Below are 20,755 nucleotides of genomic sequence, written 5' to 3' on the forward strand. Positions count from 1 at the left end.
CAGGAGAAAGCAGGCTGGTTCCATCCTCCATGTGACAGCTCTTTAAATATTTGAAGATGACTATTATATCTCCTCTTAGCCTCCACTTTACCAGGCTAAATATACCCAAATATTCCTCATAAGGCTCGGTTTCCAGACCCTTGATCACCATAGTTGCCCTCCTCTGCACACATTCCAGCTTGTCAATATTCTTCTTAAATTGTGGTGCCCAAAACATGACACAGTACTCCAGGTGTGGTCTGACTGCACAGAATACAGTGGTACCTCGGGTTACAGACCCTTCAGGTTACAGACTCCGCTAACCCAGAAATAGTACCTCGGGTTAAGAACTTTGCTTCAGGATGAGAACAGAAATCGTGCTCCAGAGGCCCCATTAGCTAAAGTGGTACCTCAGGTTAAGAACAGTTTCAGGTTAAGAATGGACCTCCAGAACAAATTAAGTTCTTAACCAGAGGTACCACTGCACAAACAGGATATTATAAAGGTACTTCCCCCTTCCTTCCTTCCTTCCTTCCTTCCTTCCTTCCTTCCGGGCTTTTCTTTTCTTTCTTTTAGTTAATAATGTAATTAAAAGCTTAATGCAACATAGAAATGCCCATTAATACTTTGCCTTAGGGTTGATTCATACAGCTGACTGCCTTCCACAACTTTTGCATGCATCTAATAGGGCTTGCGAGTGGTCTGCTCAGATGAGCCACGAAATGCCGGAGGAAGGGATGTACGCAAAGCCACAGCAGTGACTTTGTTGAGGAAGGGGGTGAAAACTTGGAAATCTCCAGTCAGAAGCACAGAATAAGCTCCCACCACCCTATTAAGCCCTATTGAATGTAAACAGTGAATAATGGAATGCATAAATTATACCAGATTTATTTGTAAAAAGTACTTGCAAACCACAATGTCATTAAAAATATCAAAGCAGTGTACAACACACACACACACACACACACACACACACACACAATAAAGATCAAAATCACAGATCAGCTAACTGCAATAGAAGGGGGGAGTTTTCCCTTAAATTTTATCTGCATGAGCCTGCTGGCACAGAAAACTTTTCAACATTTATAATGTTGATGATGATGATGATGAAGGTGCCTTTGAATCTCTGTAGGTAGAACATTCCACAACTACCTGTTGATATCAGATGAGCATCACCTACTCTGGGGACAACCAAATACACTCTGAAGATAATCTTCGTGATCAAGGTAGGATGTTCAGTAAAAACCAGGATACTCCAAAGATGTTGAGCTTTTTTAAAAAAACAAAAACACCAAAACCTCATGATTTTTCAATTGATTTGTCTAAGTTCCAACAAAGCACCACCTTTCGGAAATTTCCCCCAGACATCAATTCCACCTTTGGAATCATAGGAAAAAGCAGTGCAGGTCTTTTCACAATGGTATCCTATACTGTTGCCTATCTGCTCCCATCAGCACAGTAGCCACCATACTATCTGGACCAGGTCCAAATGCAGCCTCACACAGAGTGCCTTGCAGTAATCCAGCCTTAAACTCAGCAGTGGATGAACTACAGTGGTCAGACTAACCTTGTCCAGGAACAGCCACAGCTGGAGACCCAGGCCAAGCTGGCCTAAAACTCTCCTGACCACTTGAGCCTTTAGTGACACAGATGTATCCAGCTGTACCCCCCCCCCCAAGCTACTCTATGAACTTCTGATTTTTGCTTGCTAAAATGTATAAGATAACAATTATTTTGTCGATAACATACAAGCTGTGAGAAGGATACAAAAGGTTTTGCAAACACAGAAGCCAGATTAGGAGACCCGCAGGAACAAGACACAGAGACCTGTACATGCCAGAAAGTAATCAATTTCTAATGTGGTGTGTTTCTGCTTTTTTCCTATATTTCTCAGACAATTCTTAACGGATACCTGCTAGGGCTCCTATATTTCTCAGACAATTCTTAACGGATACCTGCTAGGGCCTATGTCAACCTGGAATCATAGCTTTTGGAGTTCTTACTTCAGCAAAAGGCAGCTAATTATATCTAGAAACCCAAAGAAGCAAGAGGAGGGCATGCCCAGGTCCTACATAGAAGGACACTTATTTCAGCAGGGGAAAAACAGGTTTTCATACTTCAGCCAGTTATTGTGACCAGGTTTATTGACTGCTGGGCACCTGTAGTTCTCCACTTCTAACTATAGGAACTCCCTCAGGCTGGCTATAAGGAGATCTAAATATTTTGCTTCCAATTAAATGTAGTCATTTATTTCATCCAAGCCAAAACTATACAGAAGTTTGCATTGACTACAGTTTACGGAAACAAGCCAGGATCATATACCATGGTTTGAAGTTAATTACAGTTTAGGAAAACAAGCCAACACTAGTCACAGTTCCTCAAGGTTCAGGCATAACAAATAAGTGTCGGGAGCTGAAAATGGAAGGGCAACAGCCTGATTTACATGCGGTTTCAACAAAGGAGGAGAAAGGAGGGGGAAGCATGTGAGTCCTGGGGTTTATGCACACAGCACTAAAACAGAGATAAGGTGAGGAGAGGTAAAAGGTAAAGGACCACTGGACGGTTAAGTCCAGTCAAAGGTGACTTTGGGGTTGCGGCACTAATCTCACTTTTCAGGCCGAGGGAGTTGGTGTTTGTCTACAGACAGCTTTCTGGGTCATGTGGCCAGCATGACTAAACCGCTTTTGCTGCAACGGAACACCGTGATGGAAACCAGAGCACACGGAAATGCAGTTTACCTTCCCGCCGCAGTGGTGCCTATTTATCTACTTGCACTCGTATGCTTATGAAGTGCTAGGTTGGCAGAAGCTGGGACAGAGCAACAGAAGCTCACTCCATTGCACAGATTCGAACCGCCGACCTTCTGATCAGCATGCCCAAGGAGCTCAGTGGTTTAGACCACAGTGCCACTTGCGTCCCTAAAACAGAGATAGGCTATTCTATTCTCCAGATGTTGCTGGATTAACAGTTTCATCATCCCTGATCATTGTCCCTGCCGGCTGGCACTGATGGCAGTTGTAGTTTAACAACATCTGGCATGTACCATGTTGGGTTCTCCTCCACTAAATCGCAGAATGGCCTAGGTTTTCACCCTAAAGTTCAGAAATCAGAGACTGGCATCTTAGCAATTGCTTGACACCATTTTATTTGAAGAAAGCACATAAAACTTAGGAATCATTTATTTTGAAGATTACAGATTACAGACAAATAATTCTAGTACTACACTTTGCTCCAGAGGAGTAGCTTTAGCAGTAGGCCGGCCAATCAATTCTATTGCCGCTTTGCTATTGCCCCAAGGAGGTATCTATTCCGTACACATTGCCTGCTTAGCCTTGGTAAGGAAAGCGGTTGACAGCTTAATCACTTTATAAAGCTGCCTTGGAGCAAAATATGTCTGTATGAATGAATGTTTCAGTTTTGCCTGAATCCACAGAAGTCCAACACCTTAGAAGAGAAATGCATGCTAAGGATCTCATAAAGTACAATGCTTAGGGGGTGGTTATGCAATATGCTCCCCTCTGCTTGATCAGCAGGCAGAAGTGTTGCGTGACAGCTGCATTTCTTTCAGGAGAAAGACTACTCATGGGAAGTGCAGGGGAAAGCTCTGTTAACCCCGCTGATGCTGCTCTTGGAATGTACATTCAAGAATGGGAGAAAACCAATAAAATACATAGCACAAGCTCACCTCAGTGCCTAGGTACTCCCATGACTCCCCTGCAAAAACTTGTGACGGCAGCTTGAGATCAACTATCCTGTGAGATGGATAAACTAGGAGACCACGTATTCTGGGAATTGAGCGTGTAAAATTTAGCTTTTAGTCCTGTAATGCTTGTAGATGTTATTTCATAGTTATATTTTGCACCGTCGCATTTCAGAAATCCGTACTGTAAAAACTGCCTTAGGGGCATGCTTTGCTTGAAAAGTTGGCAGATAAATATTTCAAACAAAGAAAAATCAAACAAACATGGGCAACATACAAGACCCACTCTAACCTATCTAAAAGGTAAAGGTAAAGGACCCTGGTCAAAGGTGACTATGGGGTTACAGCACTCACCTCGCTTTCAGGCCAAGGGAGCTGGTGTTTGTCCACAGACAGCTTTCGAGGTCATATGGCCAGCGTGACTAAACCACTTCTGACACAATGAGTCACCATGACGGAAACCAGAGCACATGGGAACACTGTTTACCTTCCCATTGCAGCAGTACCTACTTATCTGCTTGCACTGGTGTGCTTTCGATCTGCTAGGTTCACAGGAGCTGGGACAGAGCAACGGGAGCTCACCCCATCGTGGGGATTTGAACCTCTGACCTTCTGATCAGCAAACCCAAGAGGCTAAGTGGTTTAGACCACAGAGCCACTCGCGTCTAACCTATCTACTGTACTTTGGGAGAGGTAAAGACAGTGACAAGACACTGGTGCAAGATGTGACTGGACCCAATGCAGAATTCTAGTCTGATAAACTTCTGACATAATGAATAGCCTGATATAATGAGGTCACTCAGATAGAAGCTGGTTCATTCAACTTATTTCCAATGTGGTGTGTGGGGGGATATCTATCCAAAGGTGGATAATTCAGTGCCACCCTACCAACACTGATGAAGTTGCCTACCTTGATGGGTTGAGACCATGTGGCAATGAAGTCAGGGCCCACACAGCTGCACCAGTAGGAGCACCGCTGCCAATCCAGTGCTCTCAAACAGCCTCAAGCTTGACACTCCACACTTAGGCAAGTAGCAGTAAGGATGCTATCATGAGACGACTCTGCAGTTTTATCGCACCACATACACCTAAACTGCATCTATGATCTTTTAGCAGCCCTGAGGATGCTGCTGCATGCAGCTTCTACATAGTGAGTGTAACATGTAGACCCTCCAAAATATTCAGAGGATTGCCTTTGAAGATTTGTGAAATTTTCATAATAATGACGTTCAGAGTCTACTGAGGTTGTATAAACATGCTGTCCAAAATCTGTGGAGAAGAGCTGGTAAGTCTTATGGAAATGGGAACCTCAATGTCTTCCTGCCATTGTCCACCTCACCTGCTTTCCCTTCCGGCCAGTGACAACAACCTTCTGAAACACAATTGTGGCAGGATTGTGTGCAATCAAAGAAAACAAGACCTTCCACAGCACGTACCTGCTTCTTTCTAACAGAATCATGCTCAGGTATGCTTATATTTGTCCTTATTTATAATTTTAGAAAGCATGAAACACACAGGTTTATGAACCAAATGACAAGCAAATGTTATTTATATTCTATTCCCCCCCCCACTCGCTACAAATTTGGGCACCAGCAGCTAAATATATAACATCACAACAGCCTAGGTCCACATTTTACATCGTTCTACGGAGTTCCCATCGGTCACAAGTTTTATCATTCCAATAAAGCACTCTGATGTGTTATAGAAACCGAAGACTCTCAGTTTTCCATATGTAACTGGATCAGTTACTGAAACACCTCTACATGGAAAAACCAACTGATTCTGTTTTCAATATGCCTTGCTTTCTGTTGGACTGCTAGATGTCTCAGAACCAAACAAAATAGCATAAACTGCTGGATTATTATTGAGAAAATGACAAATAATCACTCTATACCCTCATCCCGTGACAAGTACTGATGTGTTACCCCCATTAAGATTGCACTGAGTGAAATGATTTTCCATGTTCAAATTGTAAGTTATGGAAACACAGCTAAACAAAATCCAATGTCATATCAATTATATCGGTTCACTGTGCTACAGAGAGTATGATCGCTCTGCTGCCATGAAAGTGTCACAGAATATTACATGGATGAAGCCGTTGGGGGAATAAAATTTTCCTTACGACACAAGCACAAGTAAACAGGAGACATTAAAGCAAGCCATCGTATGTTTGATTATTCAGAGATCAGACATTATCCTTTAAAAGCAGAGGGTGGATGTTTCTCCAGTTATCAACCTTTTGCATTTGTCCCTTCATGCACTAAGGCTATATCAACAACAATTTTTCAAAGTTCACGGGTTAAACAAGAAACCAACTTTAAACAGTGACTATCCAAGCAAAGGGTCTTCATTTCAAAATAATAAAGGAGATAGCTATTATGGTCCCTTCCTTGTGAAGGTTTGAGAGTTGAGCATCGTTCCCAAGGAAGATATTCCAAAGCATTGGGAAAGAATATGTTAGCAAGAGGGAGACAGATTACTTTTTCTAACACATGAGGTCTCAAAGCCTGAGCTTTTGTTTGCTTCACACTCACAGCTTTTCAACCCTGTTTTGTTTATCACTTGAAGCCCGGGGTTCCTCATATGGAAATTCCCAAAGAAAGAAAGAAACAGAATGAGTGTTTATTAGGAAACATTGCCTAGCACAGCAAACGTGCCTATCAACCCATCTATGCCTTTATTTATTTATTTCCCCTTTCTGGTGCATTACCTGAAGCAAAAGCAGTTTCCACTTGGAAGCTAAATTGAAAATGACCTTGTGCTTTTTTTCTTTTTTTCTTTTTTTTTACAAAAAGAGAAGGCGGCTGGCAGCTGAGGTCACTGGAGTATAGTGTGATCGACAGTGCAAGTCTTCCTATAGTTTGCAGGCATGTCTGGCAAAAGGAATTATACTGTAAAGAACCTTCTGTCATTTGCTTTGAAAGCAACATAAAAAAAAAAATCTAATCTAGCACAACTCTGGTTTTGCAGGAGGGAATGGGAGCTTTTAGGAAATGTCTTTCACCCTCCTGTTCTTTTCGTCAAACTAATACACATTAATCAATACTAACCATCTTTTCCTAGCAGGTAGCTCCCAGCTGCAAAATATTGTTTTTCCACATAAAGGTAAAGGTAAAGGGACCCCTGACCATTAGGTCCAGTCGTGACCGACTCTGGGGTTGCGGCGCTCATCTTGCTTTATTGGCCGAGGGAGCCGGCGTACAGCTTCTGGGTCATGTGGCCAGCATGACTAAGCCGCTTCTGGCGGACCAGGGCAGCGCATGGAAACGTTTACCTTCCCACCGCAGCAATACCTATTTATCTACTTGCACTTTGACATGCTTTCGAACTGCTAGGTTGGCAGGAGCTGGGACCGAACAACGGGAGCTCACCCCATCACGGGGATTCGAATCTCCGACCTTCTGATCGGCAAGTCCTAGGCTCTGTGGTTTAACCCACAGCGCCACCCGCGTCCCTGTTTTTCCACATATATCTATTTTATTTTATTTGGGGGGGGGGACCTAAACACACAACCAAAACCAAAAGAAAAACTTGATACTCATCAAGATGTGGCCAAATTGCTGAGGTCAAACACAATGGAGTTTTAAAAAGAAAAGTGATTTTTCCATTAGCCATCTTTAAAAGATGAAGCCAGTTTCAAATGCTGTTCTACTGCAGGGAAATCATTAAGCTAGTTTAATGGCAATTAAAGAGAAAGAAAGAGAGTTTGCTATTGTTCTTTTCCTTAATGAGCATGCAAACTATCACAGCCATAAGAGGTTAGCCAATAAGCAGGAGCTGCTTCCAGATCAGTCATTTTCCACTCCACTGTTGTGATTGACAGGGATTTATTTTTAACTTCTATCTTTCACAGGCAAAGCTTAGGTGGGGGAAAAAATAAAATCAACTTTCAAAGTAGGTGGGAAAACATACTCGTGTGTGTGTGTGTGTGTGTGTGTGTGTGTGTGTGTGTTTTAAGGGAAAGAGTGACTTCTGTGTTTGAAAGTGTCCTATATAGAGATGAAAACACATCTTGTCACTTCTGAAGTATATTTAGAGAAGTTAAAAATAGTGCAAACGTACCATTGAAGTTCACCGCCCGGATGTAACTAAGCAGCTCTTTGCCATCGACGGTGCTCATGCGTGGACACAGGCCAATATATCCAGGACAAATATCTTTATGCATGTTGTGCAGTGCATACGCCATAGAGTACACAGCATCAATGACAAACTGGACCTTTCCTTCTTGTTCGTAGGAAGAGTCCCTTGCAATTCGTTCCAATCCTGCAGGGGAGGAAGGAAGCAAACAAACCAGATGATTAATGTGCTTTATTCTATAGCTTCTGCAAAGTTACTTACATGCACCTAAAAAAATGTGTGTATACCGTATATATTCAATTCACGTTCCCGAGCACAATTCAAAGTGTTGGTGCTGACCTTTAAAGCCCTAAACGGCCTAGGCCCAGAATACCTGAAGGAGCATCTCCACCCCTACCGTACAGCCCAGACACTGAGGTCCAGCTCCGAGGCCTTCTGGTGGTTCCCTCCCTGTAAGAAGTGAGGTTATAGGGAACCAGGCAGAGGGCCTTCTCGGTAGTGGCACCCGTGCTGTGGAACGCCCTCCCATCAGATGTCAAGGAAATAAACAACTACAGTGGTACCTCGGGTTAAGTACATAATTCGTTCCGGAGGTCCGTTCTTAACCTGAAACTGTTCTTACCTTGAAGCACCACTTTAGCTAATGGGGCCTCCCGCTGCTGCTGCGCCTCTGGAGCACGATTTCTGTTCTCACCCTGAAGCAAAGTTCTTAACCTGAAGCACTATTTCTGGGTTAGCGCAGTCTGTAACCTGAAGCGTATGTAACCCGAGGTACCACTGTATCTGACTTTTAGAAAACATCTGAAGGCAGCTCTGTTTAGGAAAGTTTTTAATGTTTGACGTTTTATTGTGCTTTTAATATTCTGTTGGGAGCTGCCCAGATGGGTGGGGTATAAATAATAAATTATCATCATCATCATTTTTTATTTGTATGCTGCCTTTCCACAGTTAAAACAATGCTCAAGGTGTCTTACAATATGAAAAGATTGACATAATTACAAGCATAGCAAAGTAGTCAAAAATAAACAAAACACATCAAAAACAACGTGACCAAACTGAACAATTTCCACAGAAAAATAAAGATAAAAAAAAGTTAATATCAGTAATATCAGTTAATATCAGTAACAACAGCAAAAACTCCCAACAAAACTTCCCTCAAAGGACCCCAGTCCTTGCTGGGCAGCAGCCTTCCTTATGAGGCCTGTCAAGTCCCGCCCTGGGCCAGGTAGAGAGTGGCAGGAACAGGGCCCTCAGACACTCGTTATTGGTATTGGTATTATTACTAAGAATACCGCATTTTTCGCCCTATAGGATGCACTTTTTCCCCTCCAAAAATGAAGGGGAAATCTGTGTGCATCCTATGGGGCGAATACAGGCTTTCACTGAAGCTTGGAGAGCGAGAGGGGTCGGTGCGCACCGACCCCTCTCGCTCTCCAGGCTTCAGGAAGCTATCAGCAAGCCTGGGGAGCCCGTGGGAGTCCCCGCAGGGCTCCCTAGGCTGCAGATAGCAGCCTGCTGCACAGAGCGCGGGGCGCACTGAAGCAGAACGCCCCACGCTTCGGGCAGCCATCAGGCAGCCCCACAAGCTCGGGGGACAGCGGGGAGGCGCAGCGCCGCCATCCCGCTGTTCCTTGACCTGGTTTGGATTCCCCGACCTGGTTTTTGGGGGGAAATAAAGGGGAAAAATTTTTCCTTTTATTCCCCCCCCCAAAAAAACCTAGGTACGTCCTATGGGATGGAGCGTCCTATGGGACGAAAAATACGGTATTTATACAAGAAGCTCTCAAAAGATCTGGACAATGCAGTCACATTCAAAAACATTTGCATGGGTAAGCAGAAATAACATGGGTTTGCCTCGTTTTTGGACTTCCCTCCTCTTGCCAGACAAGCACGACCACAGAGATTTCTGGAACGAGTGGACCTCGTTTGGTCTATGGTACAGCCAAGTCTTCCATAGATGGCAGTTGCTAAGCAACAGCCTCTCACAAAGGACCTCTGCATCAAGAGATTGGGGCAGATCACCTGGATCCAGTTCACACCATGATGGAAGCAGGTTTTGGGGGCTGTTTTTGACAAACTTGATTGCAAAATTTGAAACTATTGCCAAACGTAAGTTTTTGTCTTCTAAGACTCGATACACACTGCCAGTCAAAACAAGGCATTTTTTTTTTTTACCCACAAAAATAAACTACATAAGACAGAAATATGACCCTCTCCAGTTATTGTACACTGAGCCACCCTTATAAACTCATTCTGGGATGGTAAATAATGAGAACATTTCAAGGAAGAGTGCCTAGCTACATAGACTGTTTCCAAAGCCTCTGTTTTCAGCTTAGTGACTCTCACTGAACAGCTGGCTAAAGTTATTTATAGGATATTTTTACAGCATTCTGTCAGTCTGTTTTAAATGAAATGGAGAGAATACCTTTATCCCCCCCCCCCTACATCTATTGTCTGATAAACATAACATGCTGGAAGGAAACTGTATTTCGTGCCAAGAGGTGCCACCATCTTTCACTGTGTTTAAGGCTGCCTTATGCTTCACTATTTTTAAACAGCAGCAGCAAAAGCATGGCAGACAGAAAACCGAGGTCGACACATAACCTATTTCAGTTTTTAGGGAGAATGTGAAGTTGCCAACATTCAGATTCAGCTGTCTTGGCAGAGCATAAATTTTGTTTTTTGTTATTGTTATTGAGAAACCCTTGCATTATTATTTTTTAAGCAAACCCCTTAGACACTGACAAATATTGTGGGTAGCATTCAATTAAATCTTTTCAGAGTTGACCCACTGAAAGTTAACCACATACATTGTGGTCTTGTTGTGAACCGCCCTGAGACCTCTGGGTATAGGGGAGTGTATAAGTTGAATTAATAATAATAATAATAATAATAATAATAATAATAAATGTTCACTTCAATGGTTCTACTCTGAGTAGAAGCCAACTGCCCAAGGAAGAAGCCAACACATCACATATTACTTAACACAAAAAGTCACAATATATCTAATTCTTAAATCACTTATATTCTGGGTGTTGTTGTTTTTTCATCCCAGTGCACTATTAAATGGATTGCATACAAAATCTGTCTTTAATTTATTTTGCTTCATATGTGCAAACATTTAGTAAATTTGCTCATTTTAGGTGTTATCCATAATCTGCCTAATCACAGCTATTCAAAAGGAAGTTCCCCCCTTTTCAGCCGCTATGAAAAATCCACTTTCACAAAATCCACTCTTATTTTAAGTGCACAGATGTAGCTCCTTCATTCCTCTCGCTGGTCACAGCCCATTTACTTTTCAGCCATGGGCTTGCTGCTAATGAGATAAGAAAAACTGACACCAGATGATCTCCAGGTAAATGCATACTAATCATGCCATAACAAATCTGTTATTGTTATCCATTATTATCAGAATTAGTAAGAGAACAACTGTGGGCTCTCTTGTCTTCAAAGATGGAGTCCTGTTGAAAGTTCTTTCTGTTTCAGCAATGAAATCAATGGAAGAGTCACTTCCGGGTTTGCGGTGTTCGGGAACCAAAACATTCAGGAACTAAGCTGTTTGAACTAAGCTGTTCAAAAACCAAGGTACAACTGAAAATGGACTGTATTCGGATTCTTTTCATGAGAAATTAGACAGCAGTGAGAAACAACTACACTGGTACCTTGGTTCTCAAACGTCTTGGTTCTCAAATGCTTTGGTTCTCAAATGCCAAAAATCTGGAAGTAAGTGTTCCGGTTTTCGAACGTTTTTTGGAAGCTGAATGTCCAGTGTGGCTGCTGACTATTGTTTCTGGGGCGCCTGCACCAATCAGAAGCTGCGTCTTGGTTTTCGAACACTTTGGAAGTCAAACGGACTTCCAGAACAGATTACGTTGGGCGCTTTTGTTCTTGCTATTTATTTTGCGTTTTTGTTTTTGAGGCTTTTTCAGTTAATTTGTTTTTGTGACTTTTTGGAACCCAGTTCAGCTACTGATTGATTGTTTGACTGTGTGACTGCAGAAATGGATAAAAGCCCCCCCTCCAAACAATGACTAACATCAGTGCAGGTAAGGGGGGAAAATTAATTTTATTTTTTATCATCTACAATACTGTGTTATTTATTTTATAGTACAGTACATTGAGTATTGCTTTCATTTTATGGATAAATGGCCTCGTTAGACAATTCATGTTAAATTGCTGTTTTAGGGGTTGCTTTTAAAAGTCTGGAACGGATTTATCGGTGATGCACTACTTTCTATGGGAAAGCGCGCCTTGGTTTTGGAACGCTTTGTTTTTGGAATGGACTTCTGGAATGTATTAAGTTTGAGAAAGCCTCTCCTACTTACAGAGAGGAGGAGTTGTGAGCAGGAGCCATTTCCCGTGTTGGCAGTGGGCGTTCCAGCCCCCTGCCCAGCTGCCCTGGCTGCCGCGGCATGCCCCCAGGTAGCCAACCAACCAGGTGGAGGCTTGGGGCAGGGGTTTTGCCGCTCAAACGTGGCCGCGGCAGCACTTCCCTTTCATTCCGCTGCTGGTTTTCATCGGATCACCCACCCATCCTCCCTTTAGTTCACTGCTTGGTTCTTGACATTGCTATGGACCTGTCGTTGGTCACCTTGGTTGTCCAAGGGGCCTGGTAGGAATTTTTATCCAACTGGCAAATTGGCACCGGCCACTTGGTTTTTTCGCCTACCTCGTAGCAAGTCGTCACAACTTTTATGTATTGGCGATTAGGCATTGGAATATGTTTGTGTATTGGAGGGCAGGGTGTGGCCATCACCTACCCCTCCACTTTATGGGTATTCCGGTAAAGGAATCCAGCGGTCGTGGATCCTGTTCGACGCCCTTGCTGGTGGCTAGGGCTATGGCACAACCCCTGGTGACATCAGGGGGAGCTTTCAGTTGTATTTGCATCAATAGGCTCCTCCCACTGGTGGTTAACCCTTGTTAGACTCACCCCTCCCTGAGGGGGTGGAGTCACACTCTGTTGTTTTATGCAGTGCCTAAGCCAATACCTCTCACATGCTGTAATCAATAAAGTTGTGGCCTTTTTTAGCCCATTAACCTAATATACTGTGTCCATGTGTCTTTCTTATCTCCAAGCGGGTGGCGGGTCCTTGAATCATAACCAAGGTACCACTGTAATTGATTGATCGTATTTATTCTCCATCTTTTACTCCAAGGAACTCAAGGTGGAATATCTGGTGTCCCCCCCCCCCCCCCAATTTAATCCCCACAGCAATCCTGAGAGGCAGTGACAGATAGCTTTATGGACAAGTGGGAATTTTGACCTTGATCTCCCAAGTCCTAGTCCAACACTCTAACCATTACACCCCCACTGGTTCTAAATAAACACCAGAATGTGTTTCCTATATCAGGCAAGCCTATATTTTTATTGTGTTAAACAATTTTTTTAAAAATGTTTTTTCTTGAAAATTAATATCCAATATGCTCTTCCACCCAAAAGGAAAACATGTTTGTTCTTTAGCACTACTAAAAATATATGAGGTGTAAATGTTTCCACTCTGACACATGCATATTGAGCACTTCCCTTCTTAGTCATAAACACATAATCTTGTAAACCTCACAGCTTCAAAACATCAGTAATATAAAATAATTGCAGAACCGTATCCCAATGTCATTAGCGGAAATGTCAAAATTCAAATTATCTGCAGGAATGGTGTGGGGGCAGTGCTTTTTTCTGGGCGGATGTAGGGGTACGCATACCCCTAAACATTTTGTGAATCTTTGTACTTTTGTCCATTTACTGTATTTATTTTTCCCAATTTGAACCATAAAAAGGTGAGTTTCTTGAATCAAAATGGGAGTACCCCTAAACATTTTTTTAGGAAGAAAAGCACAGGCGGGGGGGGGGGGGAGAAAGAGAGAGGAGATGGGGGGAAAGGTAGTCTTATGTTGAATTTACAGTATCAATATCAAAACTCATAACACAACAAGAACTTATACAAAAATATTAGCCACCCCAAACATGATGTAAATTCAGTCATTCCAGAAAGGGGAAATGGGTATTGTGCAGAAGGCACAGCATAGACACAGAGTTGTATTTGTACACAATAGAGGTGAAGGCTGGCATGTATTAGAAGAGAAGAAGAGTTTGGATTTGATATCCCGCTTTATCACTACCCTAAGGAGTCTCAAAGCGTCCAACAATCTCCTGTCCCTTCCTCCTCCACAACAAACACTCTGTGAGGTGAGTGAGGCTGAGAGACTTCAAAGAAGTGTGACTAGCCCAAGGTCACCCAGCAGCTGCATGTGGAGGAGCGGGGGAAGCGAACCCGGTTCACCAGATTACGAGTCCACCGCTCTTAACCACTACACCATACTGGCTCTAGTCATAGAAGGGACAGGACCAAGAGGGATGGTTGGGATAGTTGCAATTGACTCATGTCTGACTGGGTTCTGAAATTGACTCACAGCTGATTTAACCCTTGCTTGGTGCCTAATAAGGCACCTTTTTGGACTAATTACTGGAACCTCAGGGTCCCAAACCCACCAGTGTATTTGTTAATTCCATGCTGGTTAATTGGTGCTGGTTTGGCCACATAAGAATCCGCATTAATAAATTAGGAGAAAACAGCACTAAAATACTTGTAAATTCACAGGAGGTTTTTTTATATAAAAAAAAGAAACTGATTTGGAAATGTGGAGAACAGAATTTGAGACTAGAAAAAGGAGACATTAATTGATGATCTAGATAGGCAGTTATTAAACACAGAAATTTAACCAGTGAACAGATATGGCCTGATATTTATCACTGATTGTTTTCTGCTGCTCTGGAGGGTAAGCCCTGGACCAATGGCTTCAAGTTACAAGAAAGGGATAAAAATATGAAAATGAGAGGCTCGAGATTTGCCCATCCGTAAGCAGTCCCAATCCCTTGGCCTCTGGAACCAGATGCCAATAAGAGGGTGTGTGGGTAACTAGCCCCCGACAAGTGCTGTGCTTAAGAGTATCCTGCTGTGTTCTTGTGTAGTACTAGTTATTACCACAACACTAAAGTAAAGGACTCCTTTAAGTCCAGTCAAAGGCAACTACAGTGGTACCTTGGGTTACAGACACTTCAGGTTACAGATGCTTCAGGTTACAGACTCCCCTAACCCAGAAATAGTACCTCGGGTTAAGAACTTTGCTTCAGGATGAGAACAGAAATCGTGCTCCGGTGGCACGGCGGCAGCAGAAGGCCCCATTAGCTAAAGTGGTACCTGAGGTTAAGAACAGTTTCAGGTTAAGACTGGACCTCCAGAATGAATTAAGTACTTAACCCAAGGTACCACTGTATGGGGTTGCGGTGCTCACCTCGCTTTCAGGCCGAGGGAGCCGGCGTTTGTCCACAGACAGCTTTCTGGGTCATGTGGCCAGCATGACTAAATTGCTTCTGGTGCAACCGAACACCCTGACTGAAGCCAGAGCGCACGGAAACGCCATTTACCTTCCCACCACAGTGGTACCTATTTATCTACTTGCACTGGCGTGCTTTCAAACTGCTAGGTTGGCAGGAGCTGGGACAGAGCAATGGGAGCTCACTCTGTTGCAGGGATAAGCCCAAGAGGCTCAGTGGTTTAGATCACAGTGCCACCCGCATCCCAACAACACTATCAGCCAGATACTTAATATACCCCTCCCTGAGTTGTGAAAAGTCTGGTGCAGGTAGACGAGGGGGAGCTCAAGGTGAATGTGGGAGACCTTCCCAAAATCCCTACTCAACCCCCTTCAAGGGGGCATCACCCATTCAAGCCCATACAGTGGGGAAGCACAGATGGCACATAGGAAGTAGAGAGGGGCTACAGTGTGGCCTGCCTTATATAAGGCACACCAGGAATGTGCCCATAATTGGTCAAGCGTTCCACTAGTGTTGGCATGCCGGCATGCCCAATCCATGCCCCCCTGGTCTCCCTCACACACATCCTTTTAAGCGGGTCATTGTGACATTGCTTCTCCAGTATATTTCCACGGGAGCTGTGAAGTTTTGTCTCCTTTTGACAAAGCAGATAACTCTCCCCATTAATTTATCATTCATATTCTGCCTTAAGATTCCATAGTCTTAGGATGGGCAGCAACATGAGACAAAGAAATGCATCTCTGTATCCAAATGGTTCATAGTCTAAATACTCATGATATTTTAGCGTGCTTGTGTGTGAATAAGTCAGTTGTTTGATGCATCTAATCAAGAAACTGACTTATTACCTAACAACACCCCCAAGATATAGTTCTATTAATCAATTAATCCAATTTTTTTTTTTGTATGCCACCTTTCCATAGTTAAAACCATGCTCAAGGTGGCTTGCAACATGAAAAAATGTGCATAATTACAAACACAACAAAAGTAGTCATAAACAATAAATAAAACTCATCAAAAAGTACACAGCCAAACTGAACATTTTCCACATAAATCTAAACAGATATAAAAATAAAGATACAACAAATTATTATCAACAACAGCAACAACCCCTCTACTGACAACCCCCCCCCCCAAACAACACCCCAGTCCAAGAATTTGTTCCTTTGGTCTGGCCCCCCGCACTCTAGATCTGCTTGTATCTTAAGAACTGTTCCATTTCCATTTGCAATTAAACCTTCTACATTTCAGATTATATCCAAAAACAGAGTTCCATGTAGGCATCTTCATGGCTGTGTCATTTTGTATAATCTAAACGTATTGCAAGTAGGCAGATGCATAGCTTTTCTCTCTTACGAGATCCAATTAAGGGGAAATATGTAGTTCAGTTTTCTCAGAGTTTTTCTGGTTCATACCAATACTCATTATTCAGAGGTCTACTTTCTTGTAAGTGCACATGAGAGTTAGATAGATAACTTCTTATTTGCAATATAATCTTTCATTTTTATCCCTTGCAAACATTTCGCTCATAAATCACATTGCCACATAAATTAGAAACAAGTTTATTATTTTATTAGCCCTATATGTCTCTTCCTAATTAAGTACTGAGGGAATGAGATTACAGTTTTCTGCATACTCTCTCTACCTCCCTCTCTCTAAGCTGCTTCAGGTTTCCAGCTTTCCTGAAGTACCACAGCTATAGCAAAGACCATCTTTGCTCTCCATCAATATATACAAACAAAAAGGAACAAGGTTGCTAAGAATGTTCCCAATGTAATTGTTTCAAGATCTAAAACAGTAATTTACCCAGGTGTCAGTGACTCATCAACTTAATTGGCTGTAAAATTTAATTATAGCTGTACTTCCCAAAGTAAATGTTAATGTATAGCTGCAAAATGATGCATATCGTGAATGCCATAAATATAAGTTAACCACCCACCCAAAAATGTCACACCTTTGGTATTCTCTGTTATGAAATATGCTTGCACCGGTCACTGGAAATGGAATCATGACATTTTCACAGTGTGGATTTAAGCTATATAAAATACCTATGTTGAAATACCAATTTTTTTCTCATCAATACAACACTACGATGGGGAAAGCTGTATCTCGTGAAAATTTACTCTTCCGCAGTTCTTTCAGCTACAGTTGCTTCTCTTTCTCAGGGTCTGGGTTCCAGGGTCTGGAAAAACCCCAAGTTCTTGTATTATCCACTATGAAGCTGTAAAGAAGGGGCAGCAATTCCACAAAGTAGTTCAAACTAGCTAGCCAAATATGACGTGTAGAAAGAAAAGAAAAGTAAACCAGAATCAGGCTAGGCCTCAGTATACCTGATGGAGCGTCTTCAACCCCATCGTTCAGCCTGGACACTGAGGTCCAGCTCCGAGGGCCTTCTGGCAGTTTCCTGTTGTTTTATTTGAAGTGTGATGCGCAATAGCCCTGTATTCACTTTCACTTCATGTGTAGACTAAGCACATAGAGTGGGACTGGAGCTTACATAGCGGGCTTCCTGCTCACACTCCTGCCATTTAGTGGAAGATGAGAAGTGGACCATGTAGGGTCTGTTATTGTGACTGAGAACCTGGAGAACCCAGGGTTCCCATTGTCAGTATAAAGAGTTGCACAACATTATCGAATATAGATGTTCTGGAGCAGTACTAGTGAGCACAATCCTGCACCTCCCACTATATGTTGAGTCCAAATGTGATAAGAAATTGACGGCAGCAGCAGGACAGACAGTAGAGCCTAAAAAGAGAATGAGAGAATAGGGAAACATGGGAGGAAGGGAATATTTTGGAGCCTGATTAGAAGGAAGCAAGGGTAAAAATTGAAGGGGAGATGGAAGAGTGATGGGTCCCAGCTGAAGAGGAAAGAGGAAAAGGATACCGAGAAACCGAGACGGAAAGGGAAGTAGGTGTGCAAGTGAGAGAACCAGAGGTCAAGTTCACATCATCAGGAATGGCAGAGATGAAGAAGGCTGAAGTTCTTATATGAATTTGAAATACCCATCCAAATATCTGACTTCCATAGAACGTTCAGAGTTATGAAGTACTTTGAACAGAAGAGTCTGGAATAAATAGACTCCTGTACCACATAACTCCTGCGTGACTATGGCTATCAGAAGTTGAACCTGCCCATAAATTGTACGCCAAGCAATAAATAGCGGCAATGACATTCAAGTTAGTCCATTATTCTGCCTATAGACAAAATACCAGGGAAGAAACTTTCCACAGACGTCTCATGAAAGAGGATACCTCTATGGGTGATTAATGTACCTTTGCTGCCCAAGCTTTAGATACAACAAGCAGTGGCAGCCCTTAAGGGGTTTAGTCACTCTTTAGAACTGGCTACAGGAGAGGCACAGAAAATGTTGTAGGAGGGGGATAAAGGTGATTGGGTGGCACTGCAGTGCCACTGTGATAGGAGCCTTTCACTGGTTTATATAATTTCATTCCAAACATCAATCACCAGCTCAAGCTTCATTTGTGATGCAACCCATGTCTTCTGCAGCTTTCTTAAATATTTACATAATCACTTAAATTCCGATCTTGCATTTTCCATTCTTGAGCGAAAAAAGACACTTAATCAGAATGGAGATATGAATCTCTGACTTAAGGGCTTTAGCATTTCTGATTTCTGTATCACAGGACATTTACAGTGCTAGCTCTTCATTGACTTTTCTTTAGCCTGGGGCTTAACAGAAATGGAATTTATTTGGGTGGCCTGAATCTATTTTTATCATAATGCCGCAACTCCGTAAGGCTCTAAGTCACGGAGGGGAAACCTTTTCAGCCCGAGAACTGCATGGACTTCTTGTGGGCTGGAGGCAAAACATGGGAAGGGCTCTAACCTTTGCACACAGTTACATTGCAGCCCTGCAAAAGTTGGGAGTTTCTTCACCCAAATCCATGTCTTTCCCTCTCCCCCCAGACAAACAACAGGCAGTATCATGAATGCATTCCAGCCAGGCAAAAGCAACTGAGGAGGGTGTGAGCAAGAGATGGGTGTGGCCTAGGCAAGACCTAAAGGAAAGATGGAGAGGCTTGGACAGTGCTATTTTTCTAGAAAAAGAGGTGCCAGAACTCACCATGAATGCCTCTCTTGTTCTCTTACAATGGCAATGGCACCCACCTGAGAGGTACCGGAATGGAGTTCCAGCTGGGGAAAAAGCCCTGGGCTTGGAAGACCGCATTTGACCAGATGTACCTAATATTTTCAGCAGCGAATATTCTTCTGAACTATATACCTACTATATAGAAGTTAACAACTGGACAACAAAAATGGATTTTACGTGCTATAATGGTAGCCAAGAGATTGATATTGATGAACTGGAAGAATAAAGACATGATCTCTTTTAATCAATATAATATGGTAACACTTGCCACGGTCTGCTTACAGACGTAGACTCTGCCTGGATAAATATGACAATATTTGAAACAAATTTGTACAAAATGTAATATTTACAATAGCATTAGGATAATAATATAAAATTTAGAAAAGAATGTATGGGTTAGGATATTTTTTGTATATGTTCATATAATTTTCCCCCTTTAAACAGTTGTGTGTTTTGTTATTTTTTCTTCATTCTTTTTCCCCCTTTTGTATCACTTTATTGCTTTATATTTTAAATTTTTTCCAATAAAATATTAAAAAGTCTATCAAAGACTTAGAATACTATCAATAATAATCCTTCAGAATATTGGGGCCACAGTTGCTTCTGCAAAACCATCTTGTTCTGAGGGGAGTAGAAAGACGTATGTAAACATATGGAATGAAAGGTTAAAATTTATGGCCTGTACTGCGTTAAAAGAAAATGTAATGAAAATGGTATATAGGTGGTATATTACTCCAGTAAAGTTAGCAAGAATGTATAAAGTGTGTAACAAATGTTGGAAATGTAAAGAAAAAGAGGGAACGTTTTACCATATGTGGTGGGAATGTAAAAAGGTAAAAGGCTTCTGGGAAATGGTATATAATGAATTGAAAAAAATGTTGAAATATACATTTATTAAGAAACCAGAGGCATTTTTGTTGGGAATGGTAGGGAATGAAATAAATAGAAAGGACTGTAAACTTTTTTTATACGCAGTAACAGCGGCAAGGATACTACTGGCCCAAAAGTGGAAACAAGAAGAATTACCATCGAGGGAAGAATGGAGAATGAAACTAATGGAATATGCAGAACTTGATAAATTAACAGGAAAGTTCCGAAACCTACGAGATCACAGATTCACCGAGGACTGGAGTAAAATTTGTAGATTATTTGAAAAGCATATGCGATGAACAAATAATGTTTGTTGGTTTGCAAGAAGCTCATTGAAAGATTATGATAGAAATATTGTAAAAAAGGGAGTAGGGAGGGAGAAGGTTGGTCAACTAAAGGCAATATTAAATTAAGAAATGCAGAAGATAGAATTAAAACGGAGGATTTGCGGAAGAGCTGAGGGAAGTCTAAAAGAATGGCTTGGTGAATTGTGTATGATGTGTTTTTTCTAAATTTGTATTGTAAAATGAATAAAAATATTTTTAAAAAAGAAAAAGAAAGACATATGTAAACAAACAAGTGGTCCTTTCCATTTTATCTTAACTTTTCTTATCTTAAATGATGCTTATTGTTATCTTAAACAAATTACTTTGTGGGCTCCATCTGAAAAGCAGTGTAAAAA

General features: G+C 42.0%; 1 protein-coding gene across 4 annotated transcripts in view; it reads right to left on the minus strand.

The window, feature by feature from the left end:
• The window catches only part of GRM8 (glutamate metabotropic receptor 8), a 562,041-nt gene that overhangs the window by 181,351 nt on the left and 359,935 nt on the right, over positions 1-20,755 (minus strand). For all 4 annotated transcript variants that reach the window (XM_081023540.1, XM_081023537.1, XM_081023539.1 and 1 more), the window contains exon 7: positions 7,742-7,942. In XM_081023540.1, the coding sequence (XP_080879666.1) occupies positions 7,742-7,942 (201 nt within the window). The remainder of the gene's footprint in view (positions 1-7,741; positions 7,943-20,755) is intronic.

This window comes from Podarcis pityusensis (genome assembly GCF_964106645.2).
Source record: "Podarcis pityusensis genome assembly, chromosome: 10".
NCBI lineage: Eukaryota > Metazoa > Chordata > Lepidosauria > Squamata > Lacertidae > Podarcis > Podarcis pityusensis.